General features: G+C 35.9%; 3 protein-coding genes across 3 annotated transcripts; 1 reads left to right on the top strand and 2 right to left on the bottom strand.

The window, feature by feature from the left end:
- The first annotated feature begins 5,634 nt into the window (after positions 1-5,634).
- On the top strand, positions 5,635-7,117 carry LOC137724169 (probable aquaporin PIP2-8). The gene is made up of 4 exons (XM_068463030.1): positions 5,635-5,998; positions 6,112-6,407; positions 6,503-6,643; positions 6,760-7,117. Exons 1-4 carry the CDS (start codon positions 5,710-5,712, stop codon positions 6,880-6,882), a joined length of 849 nt encoding a protein of 282 aa, XP_068319131.1. The 5' UTR covers positions 5,635-5,709; the 3' UTR covers positions 6,883-7,117.
- A 6,237-nt stretch (positions 7,118-13,354) lies between these two features.
- Positions 13,355-15,869, bottom strand: LOC137725756 (uncharacterized). The gene is made up of 5 exons (XM_068464537.1): positions 15,737-15,869; positions 14,991-15,302; positions 14,634-14,874; positions 13,880-14,016; positions 13,355-13,791 (listed from the first exon to the last, which is right to left on the bottom strand). Exons 2-5 carry the CDS (start codon positions 15,261-15,263, stop codon positions 13,564-13,566), a joined length of 879 nt encoding a protein of 292 aa, XP_068320638.1. The 5' UTR covers positions 15,264-15,302; positions 15,737-15,869; the 3' UTR covers positions 13,355-13,563.
- A 1,332-nt stretch (positions 15,870-17,201) lies between these two features.
- LOC137726160 (uncharacterized) lies at positions 17,202-21,367 on the bottom strand. Its single transcript, XM_068465040.1, has 7 exons — positions 21,341-21,367; positions 20,388-20,539; positions 19,674-19,814; positions 18,998-19,138; positions 18,723-18,866; positions 18,360-18,586; positions 17,202-18,231 (listed from the first exon to the last, which is right to left on the bottom strand). Exons 2-7 carry the CDS (start codon positions 20,512-20,514, stop codon positions 17,428-17,430), a joined length of 1,584 nt encoding a protein of 527 aa, XP_068321141.1. The 5' UTR covers positions 20,515-20,539; positions 21,341-21,367; the 3' UTR covers positions 17,202-17,427.
- Between the last annotated feature and the right edge of the window lie 3,611 nt (positions 21,368-24,978).

Below are 24,978 nucleotides of genomic sequence, written 5' to 3'. Positions count from 1 at the left end.
TGCTCATTATTAAATGTATGCACGATGTCACCCTTAGTTGTACTGTCCGGTCAAGGACCAGCTTCACATGTATGTTCACATGCACCGTTTATGCCCACTTCGGATCCAAAGTAAGTGCCAGGATGTCCCTAGTTTTCATTAGGCTATTAGGACCCCTATGTGACCAGGACTTAGTGGATGTGCTCTTGTAACGACGAGGATTACTGACAATCACTAAAGTAGGAAGTCTTTTCCTTTATTTGTACTAGTACATCCACACACAGTGCGTGTGAATTTTTTTTCTTTTTTTTTTTTTGAAACAGAAGGAGAGATGACGAGGGTGAAAGAGAACGTTGGAGTGGGGAGAGAGGGGGAGAGGTTTTTATTTGTATTTTTTAATATTAGAGATTTGTTAGAAACATGTGTTTGATGCTTAAAAAAAACAAAAAATTGGTTGTGTGAAATTACATTATTGCCCATGTTTTTTTTTTAATTTCTGTACAGTTTTGATTAGAGGGTTAAAATGGTACTTTAATGGGATTTTCATTGATAATCAAGTTTTATTAATATATAGTTTAGATATATATATCCATCCTTCTAGGATGTGAATACTCTTTACTTTACAGGCACGTAATGCTATTTGTATCTATGAGGTCGAGTATGGAATTATGTTTATTCACTTTAAATTGAGTATCTATTTCCCTTCTTTTCCTACTAGGATTGTGCTGCACTCTTACTTATGCTCCGACACTCTACTTTGTATTAAGGGTTCAACCCCTCACCCCCCCCCCCCCCCAAAAAAAAAAACAAAAAAAAGCACGTCCTCTTACTTTAGTTACTTTAGGTTTTAATTTATTCACACTTTTCCACATCACCTTACTTTATGACTTTGTCACCTTCCAAATGTCGGGCAAAACAGTTCAATTCAGGCATCCAAGTATACATTCTCGATCGGGGTGTGTCATGAACGAGTTAAAAAAATAAACATAAAATATGGTTGCATGATCCACAACAACGACCAAGCTTTATGGAAATTGTTTAAAAACCGCACAAACTCTAGTTGCATGACATCTACAAATAAAAAAGTATGACATCAATTATAAAAAGCTAAATCCAAGTTAAGTATGAATAATTGCACTTTTTCCCTTTTTTTTCTTTTTTCTTTTTGGCTACAAGGTAATGCAAAAGGGATTTCCTTGTACGTATTTAAGATTATGTTAGAGTGGAGTGTCTAGTTAAAAGGGCCAATAAATCGTTACACAATCATGACAGGAGTTAATTCTCATCATTTCATTTCGAAATTGAGAAAATTCATATTTATAGTTATTGTAATTTCACATATCTTTCACTCAAAGATTGTTGTTTATAGAAAAGGAAAAATCCGGTGTAACTACTAATTTTGGTAATAGGGTGGTGATTATGATTTGTATGATCATCATTTTTTTTTCCATTGGTAAAAACATGACTATTTAACCATTTAAAACTACAATCTAATAGTATTTTTTTTTATTTGTAAGTGAAATGTCTTAAATTCGATTATTGCCAAAGATAAATTTAAACTACATTATTGTTAACTCATTGTGAAGTATATTCTACTTTTTTTTTTTTTTAATGTAGATAATATCGTTTGTAAAAAAAAAAAAACATAGTTATCTAATATTTGTAAGAAATAAACGAACAGTTGGGAAATTAGCGAGGGAGTTGGACATTTTCGTAAAATGGAAGGAAGAATGATGAATCAAAGCATCGGAACGAGCCACAGCGACCTCTCTCTGTCAATCTTATCTCTTCGGAAAATAGCAGGTACCTTTGTAAAGGGCGTGGGTCCTAACCTCTACGGGGCCCACAGATTCGCTGGCAGCCACAAAAACTGACAAATATGACCGGTTTGGGTTCTGTAACCCATTTAACGGTTGCGTAAAGAATGCTATGGAGTTATCTAGCCGTTATATTTACAAACCACGTGGCAGTTTGTCCACCGGTGCTTTTATTGTAGTTATAAATTTTTTTCTCGATAAAAACAAAATTGAATCATATTATTCTTAATTTACGGTGGGATTTTACTTAGTCTCCCATCACTTTGGTGTTGAACTATTTTCTTGGTTAAATCGGAGTAACCGAACGAAAAACAATTCCACTAACTCTATCATATAAAACCCACCATATCTTACTACCGACCATGGGAGCCTGAAGAGTAAGGATATAATTTCTTATTTAACAAAAGTGTATTTTTACTCACCATTTTAAGGTGATAATAATGTTCGTCATTCTCAAACGATGAAAATGCTCGCTCCTTTATTTATGTTAGATGAGTGAAAATTTTGAAATTATTGTATATACACTGCACAAATTTCAAAATATGAATTTATTTAATAATAAATAAAATAATAAGCATCACCTAAGGATGGGCAAAGGTTATGATAGGCGGATAACCGCAATTATTTACCTATAACCGTTTATGCTCATACCAGCATAACCGTTTACCTGTTGGGTAATTGCTTAAACGGTTATACACATAACCATTTATAAATGGTTAACCATACCCATAACCGCATACATATTTAATCGTAACCATTTAATACCCGCTTACCTATTTATTATTTTTAACCCATTTATCTTCTTTTTTTTACCATTACTCCTTTTTTACGGACGATATTTTTAACTGTTACCTAATATAATATTTGCTAAGTACTCTTGGGTTACGAAAACTGTTTAGAACAGTATTCTTGGGTTATTTAACCCATAATGTAAAGTATCAACATAATATATATAATGAGCTACATTATATTATAATTAGCTATATAAACCATGCACTATATTCAATAGCAGTGATCTAAGTTTTGTTCGATAGAGAACATTAGGGCTGGTTTGGCATGGGATATCAAACCGAAACTAGTATCCCGAATCCCAAACTGATATTTTTTGGGACGGAAATTTGAAAACCAATCTCAAACCAAATTTTCGAGAATCCCAAATTTCGGGAATCTCAAAATATTTTTAAAATTTCAGAACAAATCGAAAATCCCAAATTAAAATATAAAATTATGAATTGCTCTTCAAATCAGAAATCCGTAGTTCCCCACAATCTTTGCTAGAAGTCAGATCTTGAAGGCAGAAGATGAAGCCAGTTAATGATAAAACGATCACAAAAGACTAGGAAACATAATTGGGGCTGCTCCATGGCGCTCCCAAAATATCCTATATATTTCAAAGGATAAAGACGTGTAAGCAGCTGCAATCTATTCACTTCACCTTTTATTTTGTTCTTATAGTTAAAATTCAAAATTTTCAAATCATTTTTATTAGTTTTCCTCTCAAAATAATGTTCATTTTATTAGACTCATCAAGGGTACTTTGGGTATAAAAATAGAGGGCCATGTATGTTCCAGGATGCATTGATCAAGTACCTTGCAAACAGACATATCATCGACGATGCTTGTGAGTGCACCGAATCACTATCTGCAACTAAAATGGATGGGATGACATGACTGATGAGGACAAACCAACTAATAAAGGCCAGGCTACACGACATCTCGATCCTTGGACATGAATTCTTATCAAATAAAAGAAAATTAAATTTTTTTCTTTCTTCTTTTTTTTTTCCACATACCACCACCGTTTTCTTTTGTTTTTCTGCATATAAGGGCCACAACAATTCAACTTCAAGTCCCCGTCGGCCATAAGAATAATTAATTCAAGAGAATGCATGTCCAGCTCAAATCTTCTGTGTTGATTAAACACATGTTACATGGGAGACACATGTTCTATGGTGAACCCACATGAACTTAATCTCGCTTGCGAATGTTCTTCTGATCCATTCAAATTAGGTCTTAAATATTCTTCCAACTAATTTAAGCAAACTTAATCCGATGTTTAATAAATGTTCAATACGCAAAACAATAGCTAACTATTTTTGCATGTCCTCGATTTGGATGTTCACCACGAAAAAAGATCTTCTCGTCTTGTTTAGTCGACCAGTCTACGAAGCTTGATGCATTGCATGCAAAAATAATCCTAAAATTTTCTTGCATTTATCATATTTTTAGTCATCATTTGGATGTGTTCTTAACCTCAAGTAACCAAAATAAAGTATGTATTGGACCCATAAACATGGTTCAATATTTAGTTAGCTAATTCAAGTTTCAGCCATTGAATTGAAGCATTGAAACCAATGAAGTAAAAACATAAACCACATTCTCTTGAGCTGAATGATTGGTTCAAGAAAGAATGCTGCACGCCTGCTCCCAACTCTTAAAGCAAACCCTAAACCCACTGGTATACAAGAAAAGTAATGTTAGGAAGACTAAATTTGTTGTTAAAGTTTTGAAAACTAAAAGATATAAAAGTTAATGATTGATTTATTACTTACACGTTGATAAATGTACTTATTCTTACTGATGATAACGTTATTTAATTTATAAATCTAATTTTTAAATTTAATTTTCCTAGGATTACCCATACAAAAATGGTCCCATCCCAACCCAAATGCTCTCTTCCTCCATCATCAGATAAATTAAGAAAAGAAAACCCCACGACCTTTTAGAGAGAGAAAGAGAAATGGGAGAGAGTGGACAACATATGACCGTTGTAGGGCGTGACCTAGTTGGATACCAGGCTGACTTCTTTCTTAGCGTAACCTCCCCGAACCCCTTCCCTCTGTCACTACCCCACACAGTCGCAGAGATGATGACGCTCACATGGCCTTGCTGTACTCCCTGGGTCCCACCTTCACCTTCACACTTTCTCTCTCCAAAAACCCTAGAATACAAAAGCCAAAATACCCTTAAACTCTCTCTCTCTCTCTCTCTCTCTCTCTAACATTTTCCATAATACCCAAAATACTCCTACCTTATCCATTAATGTACCGGTTTCCCTTTCTTTATACTATCTTCAATGGTTGGGTTAAAAATCAAAATTTTTAATCTGAAAAATTTAGCTTTTAGTTCAGAAATAGTTTTTCTGCTCCAACCGTTTTAGCCTAAAATTTTAGCCTGAGATTATTAAAGAATGAATTTAGGCAATTTTTTTTGTTAAATTAATTTTTTTTAAATAAATATGTAAACTATCGTAAATTAATTTTATGAACATTTTAATCTAAAAAAATTTAAATTCTGATAAATATTGGGTGGAGTCCACTTCGATTTCTACGCTAAATTTTAAAGAGAATTTGACATTGATTTAACATTTAGTATTTAGTCCAAAATTTTCTCTTGGGTTGGAGTGAGTTTTTGAAGGGTAATTTGGCTTTTAACCACCGTTTGGAGTTGATCTTAGTACTGGTTTGGTACTGAGGTGATTCTGAAAAAAGCTGGTATCAAAAAAAGCTGGGAGCTGTTTTTGTGTTTGGTAAACATTCAGCTTCAGTTTTTTTTCATAATTTTGGGTGAAAAAAGCCAAAAACAAGAAGCTGCAAAACCCAGCTTTGAAAAACTGGTTTTTTTTCAAATCTGTTTTACATAAAAGTTTATCAAATACTATAATACTGTTTTTTTTTTTTTTCAAAAGCACTTTTACAAAAAAGTTTACCAAACACTCTGCTGCTTTATTTCATAGCTGCTTATTTTCACATCACAGCAAAAACAGCTTTTTTCAAAAGCACAGCAATATCAAACCAACCCTTAGGCTTTAAAAGACACCCCCCAGCACCTCGCTCTCCCAAAACCTCCAAAGCTTTCATCTCTCCGTCAAAAACCCCAAGCGCTTTCTGTGTTCTCCACCTATCCGTGAAAAATGTCCAAGGAAGTGAGCGAGGAGGGACGAGCCCACCACCATGGGAAGAACTACACCGACCCACCGCCAGCTCCCCTCATCGACTTAGACGAGTTCAGGCGGTGGGGCTTCTACAGGGCCATCATCGCCGAGTTCGTCGCCACCCTACTCTTCCTCTACATCACCGTAGCCACCGTCATCGGCTACAAGAACTCAACCGGAGACTGCGGCGGCGTTGGCCTTCTTGGCGTTGCCTGGGCCTTCGGCGGCATGATCTTCGTACTTGTCTACTGCACCGCCGGAATCTCTGGTAAACTCACCAACAACCCACCTGTTTTTCAGCTTAATCTTTAAAGCCCATGTCGATTTTTATCCTTTTGGTGCTTGATTCCTGATGGTGTTTGCCGTTTTGGTGTTTTCCAGGTGGTCATATTAACCCAGCTGTGACTTTTGGCCTTTTCTTGGCCCGCAAGGTCTCGCTCATCAGAGCCGTGGCTTACATGGTGGCCCAGTGCTTGGGAGCTATCGTCGGCGTTGGGCTGGTCAAGGCCTTCCAGAAGCACAAGTACAACTCCGTCGGCGGCGGCGCCAACTCTGTGGCTAGTGGGTATAGCAAGGGCACAGCTCTGGGAGCTGAGATCATCGGCACCTTCGTCCTCGTCTACACCGTCTTCTCGGCCACCGATCCCAAGAGGAGCGCACGCGACTCCCACGTGCCTGTAAGTCTCTCATCAACCTCCATATATTTATGGTTTCTGGTTTTTGGGCCTTAGAGATGTTGCTGATGTATGCTGGGTTTGTGCTGGGTTTGCAGGTTTTGGCTCCACTGCCTATTGGGTTTGCTGTGTTTATTGTGCACCTCGCAACAATCCCCATTACTGGAACTGGAATCAACCCAGCAAGGAGCTTTGGCGCTGCTGTGATCTACAACAACGAAAAAATCTGGGATGAACACGTAAGAATAAGAACCTCATGCCGTTTTGGAGGTGTTTCTGATGATATTTTGAGTTTTCAACTGATGAGTTTTTTCTTTTTTTTTTTTGTTTTACTTTTTTTTTTTTATGTGTGTAGTGGATCTTCTGGGTCGGACCATTTGTGGGAGCACTGGCTGCGGCGGCGTACCACCAGTACATTCTGAGGGCGGGGGCGATCAAGGCGTTGGGATCCTCCTTCCGCAGCAACCCAACCAACTAAAACAAAGACTGAAGAAAAGAAAGGGGCTACAATAGTGTTCTGTTGATATTTTGTTCTCAGTTTGTTAGTGTGTATTGAGAGGATGGATGATGATCTTTTTTTATTTGGTAAAATGGATGATCTGTCAATCTTTCTGGTTTCTCTATTTATAATATAATTACTTAACTCTAATTAGCTAGATGTGGATGATGTTCATTAATTATTGTTCATGAATAGTGCTGTTTTCTTTCTATGATTACAATGTCTTGTCTCCTCTCTCTACCTTAATCTACCTATTTACGCTATCTATTTAGTGTTCCTCGCAAGCAAATTACTCAAAACTCCATTTCATAGTTTAAAACACTTGCAAACTACCGATTCAATGGTAGTATGAGAAATGTTAAAAAGAATTTTTTCAAAGTGAAATTCTCTATTAATTTTGTCACTTCACAGTTTAAATCAATTTCTGTCTGCTATCTTGTTTGGTTGGCACTCAAATTAACGTTAAATTGTTTCATGAAGAGTTTTTAGAGTCCTTACTTTGATAGAGTTATCTTAGTATTTCTCTTGATAGCTATATAAACCCCCATTTCGTTTTCGTAGTATAAAAACACTAACAACACCTGAAACCCTAGCCAGCCTTCTTTCTCTAATTTTGATGAAGTGTTTAACGCTTATTATCGTTATATGGGGACTAAGCTAGTTAATTAAGTAATCTAATTAGATCTTGGAATCACTAAAGTAGAAAAGCATGGACTTTGTTTACCTAATGACAAAACCAAATGGATGCGCTGTCCCCACTAAGCCAAAAGTTTAGTCCAAGTTGCTCCCATTAGGCAAGCCTAAAAAATTTAGAAGACTAGCTTAGTGGCCTCTAATCTCTCTTTTATATCTCTACAAGGTTCCCCCTTCGTGGGATTCTTGTGTCGCTGGCTTTGGATTCCAGTGGGTTAGTGCCACGTGTCCTTTTCAGGAACAGTACCCCTAAACAGGGTTCCAGTTGGTGAGTGAGGCCGCTGCTCTACCCGGTGGTTTCTTTCTTCTTGGTCCCAGTTTTGGGAGCAGGGTTCAACCAGTGGGACTAATCCAACGCAAAGTTGGAAAGCGAAAGCAGCATGGGATAATTTTTCAGATCGGATCTATTTCACCAAGGTCATCGAATTAAGTGATTCAGACCTTTTAAATTTCATTTAATGATAAAAAATTATTACAGTTTTAAAAAAATCAAAATGATTGGATGAAATTTAAAAGAAAATGATTCGATAATCTTAATGAAAGAGATACGGAGAGGATCTCCTTTCATTTTTTTCAGGACCACAAAGTCCGGACTGGACTAGATAGGACGAGACTATTACGAGTGATGCCGTATGGGACTTGCATGAGAAGCCATGTCATAATCCACTATGTCTCAAATCAATTTGAGGTATATCAACTAAACAATCTCTTAACAAAATTCTTTTGATCAATCAAAACAGATTGAATATATCAAATTAACCCTATAAACAAAATAAATATCATGAACAGTACTTAAGCACAAAATAATTTTACTGTTTTTCTTCACCGAGTTTGACAATCAAGTAAGCATATCAATTGCTCCTACTTTCCCTTTAACATTTCTCTTCCAAATAAAATACATTTTTAGTGACGAAATAATTATTCACAAACGGTTGCTAAAGATATGAATAACTTCTTTAGCACGAAAAATCGTTTAAAGGTCATCATCAAAAAGTTTTACCGACCATTTTATGTTTTCACTTAATAAGTTTTATTTTAAAATTTTAATAAGCACATGTAGAGCATAGCATGTGTACAATTGCTAGTATTACTTACGAGAATTAAGAGATATTTTTTCTTTTCTTTTTTTCTAGTTAAGAATACAAATGAATGGGGTGCTTAGTATTATGATCTAGTGATATTCCCCTTCATTTGTAAATAAGAAGTATTAGGTTCGATTTTCGCTAAAGGCTAATTTCAACCACATTATTCCTAACTCATTATGATGTTAAGCTCACCTATCTCCCCCTTAGTAAGATAATATTGTTTGTTAAGAAGAAAAAAAATACAAATGAATGGTACAAATTTTAAGATATCTAATAAGGTATAAGAAAAATATAAATCCTGATTTAAAGTGAGGCCGAAGATGCATGCCTTATTTGCCTTACACAACAAATTAACCACACTGCTAACGTTGTGAAATAGATATAATGATATGATTAACTAGTATTAGAACGTTTGAAATAAATAGTGCAGTATTATTGTAACGGATGAATGGTATGCAATGCAATGCAGCTTATCAGAGGGGACGTTAAGGGGGAGCGAAAGGTGCGGTCACGCAGGTCTCTAAATTTGAAGGGATCCCAAAATTTTTATCATCTAATATTATGTAATAATGTTCTATATATATATTTTTTTAAATGATTTTGTTAGTACTTATAAGAGTAATTTCTTTTTTATTTCTAAATATAAAAATTTGGAGTACAATGATGTGTGCCAGTAATAACACCCGAAAAACGATATATATAATAATATTATATGTTCAAGTGAAACTTCAAAGTGAGAGTTTTGAAGTTTTTTGTTTTTCATGTTTGGTTGTTTAAGAATGAACTGCTTTTGATTATTTAATGAAGGTTATATTTGTAACTCTATTTACTTATAATTAATGACATTTGTAAACTTGCATTCATTGAGTGTAAAAATTTGTTTTGATTTAAGTGACTGTTTTCTAGTATCAATACATTATTATTATTTTTAAACTATTTTAAGAAGGGACCCTCTTTCAAATTTCGCACAGGCCTTCCAAATCTTAGAGACGGCTCTGTAGCATATTGCAATTGTCACATTGCAATATGCAAGTGTCAATTAATTATAAATTCCATGAAAGAAAGTAGGTAATTACCTTTGTGTACCTTCACTCTTATTTATTTACTGTATGATTGGTCTCGTCTTTTCGCGAGTGTCATTCAGTTGAGGTTGAATGAAACCAAACGGTATTCGATGGAGGGAGGGATGGGGAGGGTGAAATGTTTTGTTTTGATATATGATGAATTTATCATTTAAATTTGTTATTGGATTGAGTTAAGTGGATTTACATATGCATAAAAAAAATTGTGGACATAAACAATTTAGTTTTAGAATTGTTTCATATATGTTTGTTTCGGCTCAAGTAAACGTTCTGAAGAAACTTTAGTTAAGTTATGTTATAAAAAAAAAAAATAAATAAAAAAAAAAAAAAAGGAGGAGAGATGATTCTTGACTTATTTTTTTTTGGGGGGTGGGTGGGGCGTGGGGAAGGGGGTGTGGAGGGGACAGCGTGGTCCTGACGGTGTAAAAAAGGAAACAAAAAAGGGGCTTGAAAAATGGTATATTTGGGGGTTGTGGGTCCTTCCTTCCACCTTCGTTACGAGAGATTTTTCAATGTGATCGTCACACGAAATAGTACATCACGTGTTCCTATAGAAACGGTGGGTTATGTGTATTAAAATGTTAATAACTTAAAAATTAAAATTTTCCACCATTTGCATAAAAACACATGATGTATTATCCTTATTTCCGTCACAACTAAAAATTTCTCCATCATCACGAGGATGCCAATGAGGCTAAGGATTGAGTTGCGGTTCAAATTTTTTGAATCAGTATTTTTAATAAGGATGACAAAATGCTCTCTAGAGGAAGATTGACTTACACTTCTTTGGATACAAACGTCACCCGTCATCGTGATATTTCAGACCAAGTGTGATCCTATGTGGAGAAGTGTGATAGAATACTAGTGTATTATGACGATGTCACTCTATCAATGAATTACTTTTGATACAAGGAGAAAGAGTGGAACATTGAACCTCAGGAGCATGTTAAATGATAGTTTAACTAATTGAGTTACAAACTTTTTTCATTTGATCCTATTCTGATCACATCCAACATGAAATGAACTTACAATAATGAAATTTAACTCGAGTTACTCGACCATCAGATTATAGATTATAATATCAATTGTTGGGTTACGTGACAAAATGCTTATTTCATATAACAACTAATTTTATTTTTAGCAATTCATTATTTCACCTCGGATTATTCAATTCAATTAAAAAAATAAATAAATAAAAGGGGCACAAGAGCATCTCCAAAGAAATGGTCAAATTCAAAACATCAAATTTAAATTTGATGGCTGACTTGGCAATTTGACATATTATCAATATTTTCATTCCACCCAATATGCCAAAATTTATAGGTTCATTTAATTTTTTTTAAACAAAAATAATAAAAGTTGGGTTGTTATTGGTTTAAAAATAATAAAGTAATACTTAAATATGCTAGCATTTAAGGTAAAACAAATATAATGCCTTTGGAAATAGCAAAATATAAAATTTGAAGGTAGCTTCAAATTTGACATCTCTTTGTCCATATCAGCTTAACCTTCTTTTCCATGTGACCTTTGACATCTCGGTTGGAGTAAATAGTACGTCATTTGTTACCATTATATGTCTATGTGGCATTTTTGACATCTCCTTTGGAGGAAAAAAGGAAATTGCAAGTGCAAAACCATTGCTAGACGTATCGTTCCACATGGATTTACCCTTGAGGTAAACCCAAAAGAAGTCTTTCACATGTCGTAGCTACAATTCAACTACCCAAGATCAAATTTTGGTGGGTTATTATACAAAATGATCCTTGAGATTTGCATGATCAATAGAAATGGTCACTGAGATTGAAAATCAATAGAAATGTTCCCTGAGATTGTTCACTATCCATGATTTTGGTCCTTCTGTTAAAAACAATTTTGGGCAATTTTCAAAGCTTTGTAACTCAATCGTTTCTTAAACAAATTCGACCCATAATATATCAAAATGAAGATAGTAAAGTGGAGAATAAGATTATACCTATTTGGAAACCCAATGGTTGCCCTAGATGACTGGAAAATAGCCTGAAGGTGACTGGTCCGCGGGAAAACTGGAAAACTCGTTGGAAACTGGGTAAACTTTAAATGTTCAGAACTTCTTCAATACTTAACCAAATCGAGTGATTCAAAAACAAAAATAATACTTCTTGACGAGACGAAGAGAATTGTACCTTTTTCGAAGGCTAACTTGTTGTGGTTTGGTCGGACAATGGTTCGGAAGTGGCTAACCATTTTCGAGTTAGCCACTTTCGAGCAGTTTTCTGGCCAAACCACGGTGAGTTAGCAGTAAAGAAAGATAGCATTCTCTTTATCTCGTCGAGAAGTATGATTTTCGTTTTTGAATCACTCGATTTCGTTGAGTATTGAAGAAGTTATGAATGTTTAAAGTTTACCCAGTTTTCCCGCGAACTAGTCACCTTTCAGGCTATTTTCCGACCATCCACAGCAATCATTGGGCTTCCAAATAGGTATAATTTTGTTCTACACTTTCTTATCTTTATTTTGATATATTATGGGTCGAATTTGGTTAAGAATCAATTGAGTTACGAAGCTTTGAAAATTGTCCAAAGAGTTTTTAACGGAATGACCAAAATCATGAATGGTGGACAATGTCAGAGACCATTTCTATTGATTTTCAATCTCAGGGACCATTTCTATTGATCATGCAAATATCAAGGATCATTTTGTATCATAACCCAATTTTGGTGGCTTCACTATGCGACCGTTTGGTGTGGTACCAATTTCAACTACCCTATATTTTGCTTTTGTTCATTTCTTTTTCCTTAAAAACAAGCAAAAGAGAAAAAGAAAAGTAAAGGGAAAAGCCTTATCCTTGTAATCAATCAAAGGGAAAAACACGTCTGATGAATCAAAGATAATCTCCTTTTCACTTTCTCGGTGAAGGAAAGAAAAGGGCCAATAATCTGAGATGCCCAACAAAATAAAAGCACTGCAAAATCATGAAAACATGTAGCTAGAACATGTGAGAGTTTTAGTAGGTCCACCATAGAAAATTCTTGGGTGTTCTAGAATTATTCGGTACTTCGGGTGTATTAACTATTGAATTTTGATTTTTTTGTATTTTTGAATAAAGATCTAACGGTTAAAACACATGGAGTACCAAGTACTCAAGAGCACCCAAGAAAGTCCCGGTCCATTATATTCACCTTGTGGAAATGGTAGTGTTATTTACACTCTTTTTACCTCCCACGCACTCATTAAGTTTTGTCCATGAATCGCTTTCAATTCATTCGATCCAACAGTCAAAAATTGAAATAAGTGTATGAGGTAAAAATAGGTATGTAGATAGTACCGTCCTTTGGAAAATGCAAATTATTCATGAATTTTAAAGCCTTTTTAAATAGGACTCAATATAGAAAGTTTTGGTTACCCATCACATGGAACCAATCTCCATCAGGTCTCCAACTGATATGACTTGTTTAATTCAAGCGCTTAAGAGTTAAGATAATGCTGATAACAGCAATTCCGTATATTCTAAAACTTTCCATATAACTGTCTAAATTCCAACCGCAATCAGACGGATACGAATTGACAGTCAACTACAATGCAGATGAGTAGATAAGAAATATCTGTTTCCACATGAAAACTTGCTATGCCACTTCAACTAGAACATAATCTGAATATCACAAACCATTTCACCTTAGTTCCAACATGTATTCTATTATTACAATTCATCGGCACCGAAGCTGCCAGTAGCACTAAGCCGAGGGAATCATAAGTTCCCGTCAGCCAGTTGACTTTCACAATTAGACAAACATCAAAAGGCAGTGCATTTTGCTACGTTTACCTTAGTCGGGCAATGCAGTTCCGCGCTCAAGATTGTTTTTTATTTCCAACGTGTATTTACCAAAGGCTCGCTCAATCTTCTTGTTGAAATGCTCATTGCGGTCATTGATCGAGTCAATATCTTTCTCATCGTGGAACCTCCTCCTCCTGCTGAAGGAAGCCTTCTTCTCTTCCCGATCCTTGAGTTCCTTCACCATCTTGTCAAGTTTATCCTCTGATATCTTTGGAGCCTGCACCATAAAAAATAAATTTTAGGGGTTTGAGTCCAATTTCAACCGGAGTACGAGGAACCATCAGATTTCCTCAAAAGAAAAATACCTTCCCATATTGGAGGCTGGAAGCTTCACGATAGAACTCCGGATCAGCTTCTTTCATCCTATTGTATTCTTCCAAGTCAATATCAATGTTCTTCGTCCGCTTTTTGTATGCATTGTACAGAGTTTTCTGATTGAAAACTGTCAAACAACATGTCAGCTCACATTTTGGATTAACATATCTATAAAACTACAAGAGCAAAATTGGATATCAAGTTCATCTTTCTATCTACAATGTTTAGTCTTAATGCACCACAACTGGGCAATAAAGAATTGTGATGTGCGTGCAAGCATGCATAAAAGTGAACAGTTGACAATACAATATGTACATACCCCAATTAGTGTTCAGTCAAGTTGCATACCCGAAACTTTTGGAGGGGAAGTATACATACCCTAATTAACAAGAGCATATGTATAGCATAGAACCGAACAAATAGTTAATCAATCTAGGCTTCTCTAGCTCTTGCTCTTGCTTAACCCTTGGTTAAGCAGGTATTTCCTTTCCCCATACACCCTAAATATTCATATCTATTGTTCATTAATGTTAACCTAAGCCATTCCAGGTTCCATCAACAAACTTTCTCTAAAATCCTATGACAACAAAAGCAGATTGAACTTGATAAATACAGCTAGAAGTATGTTTTGTAACAAGGGAACATGAAGACCACATGTATTAACAAGGAACTGAGGAGAAAATCCAAAATTTTAACCAAAAAACAAAGAATAATAAATTACTGAGCAGAAATTGCAGAGCATACCATCCCAGCCAACTGGGGCAGGATCCTTTTCCCATTTCTTATATTTTTCCTCTGCCATCTCTTGCGTATCTAGCATGTATGCACTTTTCATATCCAAACCATTGGCATCTAGAAGTTTGCCGATTCTTTTCTTCCTCTCTTCAACCCATTTTTGTTTCGAAATTCCCCTGGACTCTTGTCTGGGTTCCAGTCTTTTCTTTTCGGCTGTAATCTCCGTTTGATTTTGTTTCTTCGCCTCACCCTATGTAAAAGTTACAGTTAAATAAATAGACGAAAGAATGGAACAGCTTTCTATTTAAATATCTGATCAACTTTGCGACAGTGCCATCTACTTCATAAAGTTTCAGAAAACCTTACCAATTTCTTCCTCAATTCCGCCAATTTTCTCTTCCTCCCTGTTAAGTTTTGGAAGTCTCCTTCCATATTCTCCTCGAGAGGATGGGCATCATCATCATCAGCATGTTCTTGAGGATAGGCATCGCCATCATCAGCATGTTCTTCAGGATCTGATTGGATTTGAGGCATTCGAGCCTTGGCTTCGGCAATAACTGTAAAGCAATACTCGCTGCATTCATGGTATGGATTGGATGCATTTCTGCAATCCGGGTGAACTCTTTGCTCATCAGACATATTTTCCGCCCTTCGAACCTTCTATATCTTTGCTACTACCTGAAATCAATACTCCACCAATTAAACCTAGCTCCTGAAGTTCCTTTCTAGTATCCAACAAAATCCCAAAAATCCGGTGCTTTGTGCAAGACCGACCAACACAAATCAGAAAATCATAACCATCACTATGTTTGGCAGCCAAGAAAATTGAAAAGGATACAAGAACGAATAAATACTACAAGTTGTAGAAAACTAAGATACAATCAACAAAAAGTAAAGGAACTAGATGGAATTACAAAATTAAGCTTACTAATTTACTTAATTCGAAAAGAAAAAAAAAACGAAAAAATTTGAACAATTTTAATGCTATTGTTTTATTTTGCTTAAACATTCATCGAATTATCGGCAACCAAACCAAATCAGACTCAACCCAACAACCTACAGAACAATGCAAAATCAAAACTGAAAGAAATTGCGAAGATAAAGGGATGAACCTGCGCGAAGATTTGATTCGATTGGCGAGCTCACTGCTTCTAGGTTTCGGTTTTGATTGGGGAAAGAGGATGAAGAACAAAGGGCTTAGGACTAACGCGCGAATTGGACGAATGAGATTCGAAGAAAAAGAAAATTCCTTTTTGCTTTTTTATATATTTGGACGGCGGTGTGGTTGTTTTTCTGGGTGGCCCAACATGAAGAAAATAGAAAGGTTGTGATAACTAGCCCAATCAGCCCATAATCCAGCAGCATGAGAAATTTTTAGGTACGGCTGCTCGTGCCACGCCACACGTCTAAACTGAGAAATTCTGGCGTCCGGTAATTGGACCACGTGTTCGTGCGGACCCATATAAAAAATAACCTACCCATCCCCTAAGTTGTTATGCTAACTTTGGTCCTACTCCTTCTAACAATCCCTAATCCGGCATTCGCGGAGAAGGTCTTCTCCTTTAAGACACAAGGAGGCTACACATTCTGACGACCAAAATGGGTCAATTCGGAATCTAAATGTAGGAATTCCTCTTTGTGTATGTCAACAATTGACATAAAATGAGTGTCTGCATGTAAAAATCTTTCCATCGGCGCACAAATTTTCTACCAAAAATGTATCAATATTTCAATTCGACGTCCTAAAATCAAATCTCACATCCAAGTAACCCTAGAATAAATTTGACAATATTGCTATAAGTATGATCTGATCAGATTTCTCCCTCAAAATTTCATCAAACCCCCCCTCCAATGGCCTAAAATCCCACGGGACAAAAGTGTTACAAGTATGGTCTTTAGTTGTCAAATATGGCACAAACAAGAACCCTAGGAGTTTACAGGGCATTATGCTAACAACGGCTCCTTTCTATATGTACAGCTATTTAAAGCGGTTGAGACCATTTAACTCTCATCGGAAATCCTGTATTCGATTATCTCTCCTCCCAGACTTGTCTACATAAAAAGATGGTTGAAGTTTAAGATCATCTCCAAATGATAAGTCAAATTTTAAAAATAAAAATTTATTTTAGAGGCTTATGTGGCAGTTTGACTTTAAAAAAAATAATTTATTTTCCACTCGATATGTTAAACGTAAACTATTATTTATTGCATTATTTATTTTTCATAATTGTAATAAGTATTTTTTAAAACAAAAAACCATAATAAAAATAATGAAAAGCACATTAATTATAAAAATATATTTGAAATTGCTGTCACCAACAACCTTTGTTGTCAATCCACATCATGCCACATAAGATTAGCATTTCGGTTGAAAAACACTAATGATGTCTTCCTTTACCGTAATTGTTGATGTGGATTGTTTGACTCCTCCTTTAGAGATGCTCTAATCAAGACGATATAAACAGTAAACATCATGCACAAGGACAAGAACTACGTAAACTTTAAATCATTTATTTTTCAACTACTTTCTTCTAGCTTTCTTGTGTTCATATATATGAAGCAGAAAAAATAAAAAAATATAAAATATAAAAGTGACATGATTCTCAAATCACCAAGTCAGTAGGGTTCTACAACCCCAGAATCCTCAAATCATTTTTAGTACAAGTACCAGATAGCGAAACCGACACGATACATCCTACATTTACTTCATAGCTACAAACATAAAAGGATGTACCAGACTATCGTTTCAACCTTCATAACATTTTATATATGACCTGCATATTACAGGTTGCAGTTGCTTGCTTCACAAGACTTTGTCCAACAACGGTTTACTCGGAAGATTTTCGACCTTGGACTTCATGTTACTAACACTGTCGCTCAAGACGGAAGATTTAAGCTCGAGCTCCCGCAGGAGGGCTTTCATTTCAGCAACTTGCTTCTTGGCATTGACAACCTCCTTTTCTTTCAGAACCAGAGCCTCAATTTGCGGTTCAAGTTCTTTTCTTGTGGATTCTAAATCACGGTCGCAGTTTGCCTTTGCTACTTCGAATGCTTGATGCTGAGCGAGGAGTTCAATGGATTCTGCACATTCGTTGATCAGAAAGCGGAGCCAACCAACATCCATTCCCGAAAATTCTACATCCTTAACCATAGATAACATTTGGTTGACTTTAGGCTTTCTCAGCTCCTTAATCGGCGTTCGCTTCAACTCTTGGACTATATAACATACACACTCGAGATAATAAGAGCGCATGGCAACTGATTCCAATTGACAGCTTGCAGCTATATCACCATATTTTTCCATGATTGACTGGAGAATGGAAGAGAAACTTCCTTTCACACGGTATTTTCCCACAGAGACACTGGCATCAGAAATAACAGATCGTGTATCGTCATCATCACTATCTTCAAAAGCATGGACAGTACCTGAGAAACTAAATCTTGAGTCGAAAGCTGATCCAGTAGAGCCTTCTCCTACATTGCTGACAGTATGATTTGAATCAACTCCAGGTGAATGATTAATATTTTCCTTGTCTTCCCCATTACTGGGTGGTTCACTAGCGACGTAGGTAGCACCATTCTCTCGAGGGTGTTTGGGATTTTGAGGCTGTCAGAGGGAGAGATAGCATAAGAAAGGAGTCAAAGTGATACAAAAAAATAATAAAATAATAAAATAAAATAAAAACAGAATTAGTAAAGAAATTGTGTGAGAGATGGGGTGGAGAAAGAGCACACCATTGTGATAATTCCAGATGGTGGCACTAATAGAGAAGACGGAACTTGATCCTTGTTGAATGAAGCATCTTTTACTTCAGCAGACGGTGGAGAATAATATTTATGCTCACCATTCCCTATTTTAACCTCTTCCTTAATTTCACCGGATACATTGTCAAGCTCTTCAGGGCGCTTTGGTCTGGAACCAGGCCTTTGTCTGCCAAATATAGGGTCATCAAACACGGAGCCTGCAATTAAAGCGGACCAGATGTTATGAAATAATAGCATGAATACGTCACCATCCATTTGTACGTCTACATGGGAGGTGGAAGAGGACTGAATAAATAAATCCACAATCTCAGGTAGAAGAAGATTTATGCTCACCATTTTCTACTTGCACTATTTCTTCAGATCGAGAATCAGAGGGATAAATTACACCTCGACCAGTTGCATTCTTAAGCTCTTCAGAGGGCTTTGGCTGAGATCCCTGCTTCCTTCCGCCGAGTATAGGATCATCAAGGACACAGCCTGCAGTTAAAACACACCATAAATTAGGAAAAAGAAGTGTGATTACATCTGCACCCATGAGTATGGCAGGGGAAAGAGGAAATGAATAAACACATTCACTATCGGTCAGGTGAAGGGAGATTTACGCTTACCGTTCTCTAATCTCACATTTTCCTTTGATGGAGATGACTGAGCATCTAAATGATAAATCACACTTTGGACAAGCTCCTGAGGGGTCTTTGGTCGGGATCCCTCCTTTTGTTTGCCCAATATAGGAATATCAACTATTGAACCTGCCATTCAAACAGACCATTAAAAAGGTGAACCGGGATTACAGTCCATGAGTATCATGTGCATGGCCAGTGCAAGGGGAATGAATAAATTCACATTCCGGTTATTCCCTGCACAACCACAAAAGAGCTTCTCTTGCCCAGGATCTCATAGAAATTCAAATGAAACATTTGTATTCCAGTGCAGAACCTTGGGCATTCTTAAGGCAAGCGTGAAAGCAAATTATGCTTATTGCATTGCGGATTGGCTATGAATTGATGGCATTCCTAGGACAGGGGAATGAAGTGCTGTCGGTTTCCCACACCATTAAGAATGGCAATGCCATGAAAGGGTAAATGAAGCGATGGTGAAACAAAAATATGTTACTTGGGAAGAGCATCTAATTGTTGTCAAATGGAAAACATTGGTTTGACATATGGAATCATTTGCAGCTTGCTACTCTATCTAGCTTTTCTATTGTTGCAGTTCAGAAAAGGGAAAATGTACATATAACTAAACAGTCTATTGAGAAGTCACCACACGAAAGCAGGGAAAAACCTGATTCTTTTTTGCCCCCACGAGGTTCGGCACCAACGGCTCTTTGGCGGAAGAATTCAGGGTCATGGTAAGGATTGGATGCTCTTTTCTCTTCAGCCCCCCTTTTTTTGTGCTCACCATATTTAACACTGCTGCCAATATCTTTGGAAAAGAAACAAAATGAGAAAAAAATCTAAAATCTCCAACTTATACTCAGAAAATGCTTAAAAGAAAAGACCCTTGAAGAAGAAACTTCTCAAAACCAATAATCCAAGGCAAGAAAACAATCTCGAACCAATAATTCACTACACCTCGTAAGGCCATGCTATTTTCTAATCAATCAAGACAGTAAGACACATCTTCACGGATAGATTTTGAAAGAGAGCCGCAAGCAATTCAAATTTAATAGAATTATATGAATGAACAATTGCCAATCACTTAACACAAAACACAGACCAGATAATCCAAGCAGTAAAGATATGAGCAATAAGCAATAACATGAAATGCCTGCGAAAACACGGGCGTTCACATTTTGCAACAAACCAGTCAGAATTCATATTGAAAACAAATGCTTTGATCTCGAAAGTACGAAAGCATTTTTTAATTGCGGTTAAATAAAAGTAAACTAAAGTGCTCAAATAATTCCTGAACCAGATTAGTAATCAGTTTGGTGATGTTTTTTGGGCAGGGACTAAGAGAATACATGTTGTTTAAGAACAGAACAATAACACAAACCTGATTTCTTTTTCGTCACCTTTCGGCCCTTCCCTTCAGCAATCTTTCTCATGCAAATTTCAGTGCATTCATGGTAGGGATTGACTACATCAACACATTCGGGGTGTATTTTTCCGATCAGAGACATCTCTCTATTGAGATCACCTACAACCCTGCAAATCATAACTCCATTAAACAATTTTGAATTTTTATTAACCAGAGACATAGAAGGTTCTGAAATTTATTTTTTTCAAATTAACAAACTTTCCTCAAGAACTTGGGAATAATCAGCTGAGCATAAAACTGAAATCCAATAATTCTTTTCAAACCAATAAAAAAAGGTTTTTTTTTTTAAATTTGTTTTTTTAATAAAACCATGAAAATGAACTCTCAGAAACTCTTGCAACTTCAATAAATTTTCATTTGGTTGATGATAAAACATAGAAAAAGAAAACTAAAAAGTTGAACCTTTCACAATCAGGCAAATAGCAAATAAAGCTAACAAGAATATCAACGTGCACCATGCAATTCAGTTCAATTCAATTCAACCAGTTAACTAAGCTGCCATGGTAATCTTTTCACATGATAAGAAAACCTAAAAACTGAAATCACAACAGAAACTCAATCCCATTGGACTTCCCCACCTTTTCTCAGCAACCAAACAGAGTATGAGAAGCAATCTTCAAAAACAAGAACATGCACACACCATTTCCCAAACTTTGTCATCACCAACCATAACATCATTCATAAGCATAAAAATTTCAACCTTTTTAACAGACTTCCCATGAACACAAACATCAAAAAATCACCAAAACCAACAAAAACAACAACCAAAACAAAATTTTTACGGGCCAGATTGAGAGAAAAGACCTTGAATTCAATTGGGTTTTCTGGGTTTTCTGCTTTTGACCGTCTGGCGATTCAACAAGATAAAAGGAAGCGATTTATGTGTGAAGCGCAGAAAAAGGACTAACGTTGGGGGAAGAGCTCTCTTGTTTTGACCATGGCGATGACTAATAAGCCTTTTTTTTTTTTTTTTTCTTGAAAGCAAATAAATAAGCCGAAAAAAATTCACAGCTCTTCCAATGTCAAAACGTTTGGGTTTTCCACGTTGATTAGTAGGCAGTCCTCACGAGACAAATGCATGTGCGACCTTTTCTTTCACGAAGGCACTTTTGGTGACGATCTGGCTGACGTTCTTGTGGTTCCTACTACTATAATTATAGCCCACCACTTTTGTGGAGGTAAAATGAGGATTTTAGATTTAGGTTTATGTAAAGGGTTGTGACATCTACAAATTCTTTTTTATTTGTCACATTTTTTTTTTTTTTTCAGTCGTCGGATCAGTTAAATTAAAAAATATTAAAGACAGAAATTAATAAGGAATATGTGAGAAGTAAGGATATGCTTATGTAAAATCAATGACCAAAATGCGGGCCTTAAAAGGATTTTCATTTTTAAGCCTTGGTAGGCAATGCTTTTTATTTATATTTACATTTTAGGAAATTTTTTAAATAACTAAAAATTAAATTTGAATCGCCAAACGAATAAGACACTCACTCGTCATATCACATTAATAGACACAAGTTCATCGTTGTAAACCCGCCATTTTCTTAGGTCAAATAGTTCGGCACTTAGATGTTGCAAAATTATTAAACAATCAATTATCCTTATTTCTATGGAAACACTTTTGTAATGTATCAATATAATTTTATAAGGTATACATCCACATCGTATATACAAATTTTTTAATTTTGGTTTTGGAACTTTTTCAATTGACCAAAGTGTTTAAAACGACACATAATGAGTTTGATAAAATTTATAATGATCAGAGGCAATATGTACAAACTGAATTTGGGTCATAAAATTTTAATTTGAGTAAGGTATTTGTTTCCGTCCCTAGCAATTAAGGTAAAGTTTGTGTAGAATCCCGTTAGATTTTTTTATTTTATTTTATTAAGATACTATTGGATTTTGGTTCCCTAATTCAAATACAAAAATAACACCCCAAAAGAAAATTTCAAAGACAATTAAATATTTCAAGTAATGGTTTTTTTTTTTTTTTTTTTTTTTTTTTTTGTACTTGTATATTTTGGCATACTTGTAACATCTCATATCGTCCAAGGGAGTGGATCCTATAAGCCTTATATGTATATTCTCATCTCTACCTAACACGAGGCCTTTTGGGAGTTCACTGGCTTCGGGTTCAATTGGAACTCTGAAGTTAAGCGAGTTCGGATGAGAGCATTCCCATGATGGGTGATCCACTGGGAAGTTCTCGTGTGAGTTCCTAGAAACAAAATTGTGAGGGTGTTGTAGGGTCTCAAAACAGATAATATCGTGCTACGGTGGAATCGAGCCCGAGGTATAATGAGGATCCGGGCCAAGATGTGACAATACTTGTCAAGTTCTCATGTTTCACATCACATCTGCAACTTTGTTCTAGATATTTTGGTCAATATAGAAATTTTGTTATTGACCAACTGTTCAAAACATGTATACGCTTGTATTATATTTTGTTCTAGATATTTTGGTCAATATAGAAATTTTGTTATTGACCAACTGTTTAAAACATGTATACGCTTGTATTATATTTTTTTCATTTTTTAATGTTCGATGACTTCGTTTATTAAAAAAAATTGTGCAGTGGAAGATTTTAAATTCCAGTCTTTCTACAACAAAAAATTCTCCTAAATGAAGGTAGAAGTGATTTCAAGTTATCTTAAGTATTTCATTAATAAAAAACGAATACGCCTAGAAGCATCGGCCTTTGATCATAACAATTCGATTTGACGGAGTCATCAACATCAACGCACATTAACATAAGCCCCTGTATTTTATTTTCGGACCTTTTACCTAATGGGATCTTATTTTCTGGTAAAGTTGGAGAATGGTTATGGGCTCAATTTACATAGAACTTTAACAATCGAACCGTTTAATTTTCAAGTTACATTTTATAGATCATTCTTGTAAAATATTAGTCAAATCGGAAATATTTGAGGCATCTAATTGAGTTTAAAGAGATTGACAAACACTATAATTTAAGAAACATTGGAATTTTACGAGTTAAATACAAAAAACTACCTCAACTATGAGTCAAATGACACTTTTATACCTCATCTTTTAAAATTGACAATGTCACACCTCATCTTACGAATTTGTGTCAATGTTATACCTTCCGTTAGCTTGGCCGTTTATTTCTCAGTTAAATGCTGACGTGGCTTGATCCGGGACCCATTTTTATAAATAAATTATTAAAAACAAAAAAAATCATTTAATATTATTTAAATATTAAAATAATAATAAAAAAGTACATTAAAAAAAAAAAACATTAGCCATCATCTTCCCTCTCCTTTCGTGCATCTCCCCCCTCTCTCTTCCCCATCATCTTCCTGCAACCCAGCAACCCAGAAAAGAAGAAGGAGAAAGAAGAAGACGAAGAAGAAGAGAAAAAAAAAAAAAAAAAAAAAAAAACCCAAACCAAACCAAACCCAGTTCATCCCCCCTCCCCCCACCACAAACCCAACCCCCTGCAACCTAGAAAGGAGGAGGAAGAAGAAGGAAAAAAAAAAAAAAAAAAAAAAAAAGACAACAACAACAACAATGGGAAACCCAGTTCTTCCCCCTGTAGAAGAAGAAGAAGAGGGAAGAAGAAGAAGAGGGAAGAAGAGGGAAGGAAAAAGCAGCAGCAAACCCGTCCCCTCCCACCCAACCCCACCCCCCCAACCTAACCCGCAGAAGGAGAAGAAGAAGAAGAAGAAGAAGAAGAAGAGGGAAGTAGAAGAAGAGAGAAGAAAAGAAAAAAAAAAAAAAAAAGAAGGAAACAAAAACAAAAAAAAAAAAAAAAAAAAAAAAAAAAAACAATGGGAAACCCAGTTCGTCCCCCTGCAGAAGAAGAAGAAGAAGAAGAAGAAGAAGAAGAAGAGGGAAGAAGAAGAAGAGAGAAGGAAAAAAAAAAAAAAAAACAGCAGCAAACCCGTCCCCTCCCACCCAACCCCACCCCCCCCCCCCCCCACCTAACCCACAGAAGAAGAAGAAGAAGAAGAGGGAAGCAGAAGAAGAGAGAAGAAAAAAAAAAAAAAAACAGTAGCAAACCCGTCGAAGAAGAAGAAGAGAGAAGAAAAATAAAATAAAATAAATACCCAGTTCGTCCGTCCCCCTCGCACCCACCCTCTCCCCAACCCACCACCCCCCCTCCCCACCGGCGCCCCCGGCGCCCATTTTCTCCTCTCCCAGGAGAATGGGTTTTTTATTTTTTTATTTTTGGGGTTGTAGGTAGTGGGTGCGAGGTTGGGTGCAGAGGGTGGGGTGGGGAGGTTGGGTGCGTGGGTGTGGGGAGAAGAGGGGGTGAGGAGCAGGGAAAACAAATTGGTTTTTTTTTTTTTTTTTTTTTTTTTTTCTCTTCTGTTTTTCTGGGTTGTAGTTGCAGAAAGGGGAAGAAGATGAAGATGGGGAGAAGGGAGAGAGGGGGGGAAGGGACGAATTGACGTTGGTTTTTTTTTTTTTTTTTAATAACTTTTCTTTATTATTTAAATATTTAAATAATATTAAATGATTTTTTTTTTTTAATAATTTTTTAATAAAAAAGGGTCCCAGATCAAGCCACGTCAGC

This window comes from Pyrus communis, chromosome 2 (genome assembly GCF_963583255.1).
Source record: "Pyrus communis chromosome 2, drPyrComm1.1, whole genome shotgun sequence".
NCBI classification, from domain to species: domain Eukaryota; kingdom Viridiplantae; phylum Streptophyta; class Magnoliopsida; order Rosales; family Rosaceae; genus Pyrus; species Pyrus communis.
The sequence above is the reverse complement of the archived record's forward strand: the minus strand, read 5'-3'. Positions and strand labels throughout refer to the sequence as shown.

Bases quoted from the DNA above. Each gene is read 5' to 3' on its own strand.
- LOC137724169 (XM_068463030.1), top strand. From the start codon at position 5,710: ATGTCCAAGGAAGTGAGCGAGGAGGGACGAGCCCACCACCATGGGAAG. The intron at 5,999-6,111 runs GTAAACTCACCA...GGTGTTTTCCAG, and splicing joins CTGCACCGCCGGAATCTCTG to GTGGTCATATTAACCCAGCT. The intron at 6,408-6,502 runs GTAAGTCTCTCA...CTGGGTTTGCAG, and splicing joins CACGCGACTCCCACGTGCCT to GTTTTGGCTCCACTGCCTAT.
- LOC137725756 (XM_068464537.1), bottom strand. From the start codon at position 15,263: ATGTCTGATGAGCAAAGAGTTCACCCGGATTGCAGAAATGCATCCAAT. The intron at 14,875-14,990 runs GTAAGGTTTTCT...ACTTTTACATAG, and splicing joins CGGAATTGAGGAAGAAATTG to GGTGAGGCGAAGAAACAAAA. The intron at 13,792-13,879 runs GTATTTTTCTTT...TTTATGGTGCAG, and splicing joins CCAGCCTCCAATATGGGAAG to GCTCCAAAGATATCAGAGGA.
- LOC137726160 (XM_068465040.1), bottom strand. From the start codon at position 20,514: ATGTCTCTGATCGGAAAAATACACCCCGAATGTGTTGATGTAGTCAAT. The intron at 18,587-18,722 runs GTGAGCATAAAT...CTTTAATTGCAG, and splicing joins AATAGTGCAAGTAGAAAATG to GCTCCGTGTTTGATGACCCT. The intron at 18,232-18,359 runs GTGTGCTCTTTC...TCCCTCTGACAG, and splicing joins CATCTGGAATTATCACAATG to CCTCAAAATCCCAAACACCC.